The sequence below is a fragment of the Zea mays genome, chromosome 6, assembly GCF_902167145.1.
Source record: "Zea mays cultivar B73 chromosome 6, Zm-B73-REFERENCE-NAM-5.0, whole genome shotgun sequence".
NCBI classification, from domain to species: Eukaryota; Viridiplantae; Streptophyta; class Magnoliopsida; order Poales; family Poaceae; genus Zea; species Zea mays.
The window spans coordinates 161596903-161603873 of NC_050101.1; the positions used below are offsets into that span (position 1 = coordinate 161596903).

At 38.8% G+C, this 6971-nt stretch overlaps 1 protein-coding gene across 2 annotated transcripts; it reads left to right on the forward strand.

The window, feature by feature from the left end:
• Positions 1–572: 572 nt before the first annotated feature.
• LOC100274512 (uncharacterized) lies at positions 573–5683 on the forward strand. 2 transcript variants are annotated; one of them, NM_001148870.1, is made up of 9 exons: positions 600–882; positions 1012–1086; positions 1597–1698; positions 1876–1929; positions 2082–2174; positions 2271–2363; positions 4569–4673; positions 4767–4865; positions 4966–5560. In NM_001148870.1, the coding sequence occupies exons 1-9, from the start codon at positions 763–765 to the stop codon at positions 5302–5304; spliced, it is 1080 nt and encodes a 359-aa protein (NP_001142342.1). In that variant the 5' UTR covers positions 600–762; the 3' UTR covers positions 5305–5560. The 2 variants fall into 2 exon arrangements, with proteins under 2 accessions (XP_008647613.1, NP_001142342.1); XM_008649391.3 differs by lacking the exon at positions 1012–1086 and having other exon boundaries at positions 573–882; positions 4966–5683.
• Positions 5684–6971: the final 1288 nt, after the last annotated feature.

A 6971-nucleotide genomic window follows, 5' to 3' on the forward strand; every position in this document is an offset into this window, starting at 1 on the left:
AAATATATTTTGCATAAAAATAAATTAGTTTAATTGATATATGGCTAAATTATTATTATTAGAATGAAATTTAATCCCAATGATCCAAACGAGCGTTAGACAGATCATATTCGAATAAGTATTTATATCTCCTACTTAAGGGCTACTTTGGGTTCTAAGGCGCGTTTGGATTGCTGCCGCAAACACCACACCGCGCGCCGCAGTTGTGGCGGTCGAATCGGCCGCCGTATCTTAGGCGGGGTGTGGCGCTCGACGTCAGCCTCCAAACAGGCCCTTAGTTAAGGTAGGTAGGTATACGCGCGTGCATTGTCTTAGATCCGCTCGGTTGTCGTCCTACACCCGGCTCCTTTTTATCCTGAATGAAACGACGCTAGAGCATTAAAAAGAGCCCTACTTCCTCCTTCCTCGCTGATTCGATAAACAAAGCGCACAGAATCCGTTACTACGATAAAAATAAAAATACAAGCAGCGCTTCCTTCATGGACACGCCACAAGGCACTGACTGTAGGGCCCACCTAGCACCCACCGTCCCCCGTGCATCTCCTATATATAAACCTCCAGCAGGGCGCCACACCAGAAAGCGACACGACCGCGCCCGAGGAGACCACACCACACCGCCTCCTCCGCCCGCCGATTCGTCGAGCTCGCCCTCCCGCTCGCCTAGCTCCCCTGCCTTTTCCCTTCCTCCCCACCTCCTGCCCCGCGAACGTGCTCCCGCATGCCACCGCGCTGACGCGCGCGGCGGACGACGGGGTCGGGATCATGGACAAGTACGAGGCTGTTCGGGACATCGGGTCGGGCAACTTCGGGGTAGCGCGGTTGATGCGCAACCGCGAGACCCGAGAACTCGTCGCCGTCAAGCTCATCGAACGAGGCCACCGGGTCCGAACCTTGGCTTCTCTGCTCTTTCGACTCGAAGGGTTTGGGTCGGGTTGGTTTGTCGAGGGTTTGGATCGGTGGTTCTGATTTTAATTGTTGTGCTGATCGGGTGCGCTTTTTTCGCCCCCGCAGATCGACGAGAATGTGTACCGCGAGATCGTCAACCACCGGTCGCTGCGGCACCCTAACATCATCCAGTTCATAGAGGTGCGTGTGCGTGTGCCAATAAGGAGCGCGGATATTTCTCGATCGTTTATTACTCCCTTTTGTCCTGGTATTAGGTATATCTGTAGGCTTCGGGGTAAAAAAGAGACTTTGATCTATGCGGTGTGCGTGCTTTTGTGCGGTTGAAGGAGGCGCCGATGACGCGGAAATTCTGACGCAGGGTTCATCTTCTTCTTAATTTGTTGTGTTTATGAGCATTTGTTTTTGAGAATCGAGATTGCATTGAAGCAATCAAGCTGGCTGCCCAAAATTTTGCCTTTTAGGATTTGTGGATCAGTATTAAGGTGCCAGATAGTTGGGTTTAAATTATTTGGGAAATAAGTTGCTTAGATTCGAAGTGTGTGCCAAGTTTATCTCTCTCCCTTTTAGTTTCTCTAGACTCTAGTACTATACATATAACATTATTTTCTATTACTTTATATAAATATATACTTGCTAAATAAACGACCACCAACTCAAAAGCTTATTCCATTATGGGAAAAAATTCTGCAGGTGATCCTAACTCCAACTCATCTTGCAATTGTGATGGAGTATGCGGCTGGTGGTGAACTATTTGATCGAATCGTAGATCGTGGGCGATTTAGCGAGGATGAGGTATTATATTATTTTTGGATGTTGTTTGAGTACTATTCTAGCCTTAGGGTTAGTTTGACAACTACATTTTCTCAAGGGATTTTCATTTTCCCAAGGGAAATTAGTGGCAAACTAGCCCTTAATGTGTTATTAATCCCCCATAACAAATTTTAATATATTCTCTTCTGCTCATTGTAGACCAGGTATTTCTTCCAGCAGTTGATCTGTGGAGTGAGCTATTGCCATCACATGGTATGAAGAAACTATAAATTAGCGTCTAGTAGTTACAGTTCACATAGTACTAGATATGCTTTCTTGTGGGAAGTGTAGGTGTGTTTTTTTTAATTACTTACCAGTGGGGCCTGAACATATGCTTAAATGCTGGAATCTTGTCTACTTTTCAGCAAATATGTCATAGAGATTTGAAGCTGGAGAATGTTCTCTTGGATGGCAGCCCAGCTCCACGGCTTAAGATATGTGATTTTGGCTACTCCAAGGTTGTCACTAATTTCTCGTTGTATTGGTAGCTTTAAATTCTTTGACATGTCTGTGAGCTTGCTTGAGAATAACATTTAATTGCTAATTCGTAACAGTCATCAGTACTACATTCAAGGCCAAAGTCAGCAGTGGGGACACCAGCATATATTGCACCAGAGGTGCTTTCTCGGCGGGAGTATGATGGGAAGGTGAATGGCAAGAATCTCATGTTTATGTATACTTGCATGTTGACGTTCTGTTAAGCATATATTCAGTAATATTCTTCATCTTATCATTATTACACATCATATTTAGTTACATTCTTATTGCTGGCATTCACATTAGTGCTAGACTAGATGTTGTCTGCAAGTGCTGCATGGTCAAGTTTAGTGATTATTTAGGGTTATTCATTTCAAAAAATGTTATCAAGATGTAGAGGTACCACCTTATTACCAAAATCTCTTCTAAGTACTTATAATTAAGTTATCTATCAATAGTGCGCAACAACTCTGATTCTTTTCAAGATTGTGGCACCGCACATTCTTTTGTGGACAGTTATATCTGATGGTCCACAGTTGTCTGTGTTGGTTCCGGAGAATTCACGCCCAATATTGATGCCATTAAGGAAAGAGGCTTGAGATAAGAAAAATACATATATTGAGCTTCCCAATTTCGATAACATACTTGGTCAGGTGTTTATATTCTCTGAAGACTAGTTTATTCATTAGTTATTTGTTTCATCGACAAACATATTTGTGTATTTGATTTGATTTCACCATCTCATAGTAGATATCAGTGAGAAACTTCAGCATGAAGACACACTTCCTAGATTAAAATTGAGTTTTATGGTTAGTTGTAGTAACCTTTTAAACCATAATTCCTGGACTTATCTTGATCAATACTTGTGACTTTTCGAAGACACTGGATTGGTTATTGGAATATGTAGCAACAGTGAATAGAGGATAAGTAGTCACTTTCAGACTTGGTGTTGGAATCTTGCCTCTTCATCCCTTGTGTTTCTGTTGGTAAGGTGTACCCTAACAGATGTTGACACTGATAAAGTAGAGTGGACTCATTGGCCCATTGCACATGCAGACCATCCATCCAGTGGACCATCATCCACTTTCCAATATATTGGTCCAAGTTTTGGTGTAGTTAATGGAGTCATGGCCTTTAATATGTTTCTCTGTGTCGATACTCTTTCAGTAAATTGGCTAGATTTTTTTAGGCGACTAAACTGTGTGGTCACTGGTCAGCACATAGGTTCTCCTTTTTTATTCAAGGTCACTTTAGAACTGTATTTTATTTGATTCAACACATCATGTACCTCTACAGTCTGGACTGCTAATTTAATTGTGCACTTCAGATATTATTTCTGTATGGACACATCCATACTAATTTACCAACAAAAAAATTGGTGGCATATGTTCAGTGCTTTCATTGACACGTAATTTCAACTAGCAAAAGAATATTATTGTCAAATACAAATTTACTGTAACTCTGTTATGGTATAGCTAGTGGAAATCAACAGTTAGCTTCTCTTGATTGAATCATGATACAAAAATCACTAACCAAAATATAAAAAAATGTACGACACTCTAGAATTTGTCATTTTTATCTTTATTTCAGCAAGTTCCACTCATGTAGTTGTTTATATGTAGTTAAATTAGGTGATTCTTAAGAAGATTCCTATAGATAAAACGAAACCCTTTGTTTCCATCAAGAATTGTTGAAATCAAGTGTTAGAAGTGCGAACTGGCAATGGTAAATCTGTTAAATTATAGGGTCAATTAATTCATCCATCAAAACATATCATGACTTATTGTTGCAGAATTTGTTTATTCTTGGTGAAATGGTGATATCTCTGTGCATGTTTAGATATACTCTTACTTTTTTGCTTTAGTTTCCTTGAATTTTGTTCGTGAAACTGATACAGTCGATAAAGCTTTTATTTGTTATTATGCATTGTGATGACTGATGACACTAGATGTGGCAGAAATTATCTCAGTGAACTTATCCAGTTGATGTCAATCATACTTGATCTTCATCAGAAAGCTGACTATTAGGCCTTGTTTGGATTTAGTCAGGTTCGCATCAATCCACATGTGTCGGGATGGATTGGAGCAGAACTTAACTAAATTCCACCCCAATCCACATCAACACATGTGGGTTGAGGTGAATCCGACAACATGACCAGAGTCATATCCATAGTCAGTTCAAACATGCCATCTACTCGGGCATCTATTGCTTGAACATTTTACACTTTTGCTTTCGGCGGTATTAATCATAAATATTAAATATATGAATATTCTAGGAGTACAAATTAAACACTGTTTCATTGCTTCCTTTCAAACAGCATTAGTACTTGGTGTTACTGAGTAATGACAATTGACTAGTGTGTTTTGGTACTATAGCTTGCAGATGTATGGTCATGTGGAGTTACTCTTTTTGTCATGCTTGTGGGAGCCTACCCGTTTGAAGATCAGGATGATCCTAAAAATATTAGAAAGACCATTCAGGTGACAGCTAGGTGCCTATGTTATGGATGCTCTTCACATATATTGAAGAAAGAAATATGTTTTGCCCCCTAACATTTACACTTATATTCTCAGCGAATTGCAGCAATTCAATATAATATCCCAGACAACATTCGCATATCTGATGATTGCAGACAACTCATTTCACGTATCTTTGTCAGCAATCCATTAAGGGTAATACAATGAACCATCTCAATTGTGATGTCACTGTGTCTGCATGGTTATTGGGTCTATAAGTGGCTTATCCTTTTTTGCAATTTTGAATTTCGCATAGAGAATCACCATGAGGGAAATAAAAAGCCATCCATGGTTCCTAAAGAACTTGCCGAGGGAGCTCACAGAGGCGGTGCAGTTATCCTACTTCAGGAGGGACAACAGTGTCTCTGCATTTTCAGACCAAACAACCGAAGAAATCATGAAGATTGTCAAGGAGGCAAGAACCTTGCCAAAATCGTCGAGATCAGGCTATGGTTACAGTGAAGAATGCTCAGATGAGGAGGAAAAGGAAGTGGAGAGCGAACCCAAAGAGGAGGAAGAAGAAGCTGAGTGTGATAAGACAGTTAGGGAGGTTCGCGAGAGCGGGGAGCTGGATATGACCTCACTGCACATCTAAATGCTGCCTGTGAGGCTGTGACGTGTCTGTAGATAATTGGCTTTATTGTCTGCTGAATTTGGTAGAACTTATGCAATTCTGGCGTCAGATATAGTGGTCTATATAAGCCTTTTCCATCCTGTAATATATTTGTTTTGTTGAACTGTATGTGTGGTACTCCGTATATGGGTTTGTTCTAAGGGAGCAAGGCTTTGTACAGGCACACCTGATTGTGTTTTTGGATAGGAAGTTTTACCGTCTGTTTGCACACTGCAGCAAACATTTTGGAGTTTGTAAGCCATATGTTGCGGCATATCCAGTAAAAATGGATGAAACGCTGCAAATTCCGTCAAAATGGCTTGTATAACTTTGCAAAGATTGAAGATAAAAGATTTTGAAATCTGGTGTGCATTTCTTCCCATGAGAAGTTTACTTGACTATCTGTTTAGTATCACCTTCGGCACTAGGTTGCTGTTCTAGTTAGTAATACACAATAGGCATGTGACTCTGAGTTATCACCCTTGGTACATATTTATATTTGATTCTAGTTGGAATTCAAATTCTATGTTGAAAGTGTTGTTCATACATTATACATACAAGTTGGTTCCTCTGCTGTAGTGACTATCGATTCATATAAATAGTACTTGTTCCATTTTCATTTACATGTAGTACTAGATTTTTTTCTAAGTCAACATTTATATATTTGACAATCGATTAAAAACTATATAAGTTTAAGATATAAGATTTTTTAAGTTTAATATGAAAAATATTTTCATAATATTCAATCCATAGTGTAAAAATATAAAGGTTTTTCAACATAAATGATCAAAGATATTAATGTTTGACTTACGAACAACTCTAATGTGACACGTAAAAATTTGGAGGACATTTATTTAGGGTTTGATTGGGAGCATGGATAATAGAGGGGAATCTCTCTGTTATCCTTGCTCCCAAACAAGTCTTTAGGATAGTAGTTGGATCTAATTTTAGAATCCTAGTATTTAGACAACTCCTAGTCACTGTTTATATCCTTTCTAATTTAGGGCTAGTTTGGGAGCCACAAAACCGAAGTGTATTGGATGAGCTATAATCCCCTTCTTATCCAATTTTGAATAATAAGTGGATTCTAGCCCCTCTAACCCCCTCCGGTTTTCTGACTCCCAAACTAACCCTTACAGTTATAAAATGTTTAGTAAAAAAGTACCTTTCAATAGTATCTTTAATTGGATCTCCAAAATATATACGTATCCTCTAGTCTGAATTTCTTATTAGCCAAAGATAAAGAGTGAGAATTGTTTCATCAAGGGTACATAAGATATAGAAAAGCAGTTAGAGGGTGCAAAGATATAGAAATCAACTTTTATTCAAATAGCTCTTCAAATAATAATTTAGTGAGTAAATCTTAGAAAGACTATGCTCTTAAAGCATTTCCAATAATTTACCATAGTTTACTTGCTAAAATAATAGATCTAGGAAGTTAATACCTTAAATTTTATTCTCCAATAATATGATGTAACAACTTTTTAAACAGTTTTGAGTTTGGAACTCGAACTGTTTTAACAAATAAATTCTATCTCAAACATTTTATTTTACTAATTAGTTACCTATGCATCACTATGATTTCTATATATATATGATATACAAGCTCTTTATATGAACACAAACAATACATGAGTTGCACCGAGTCT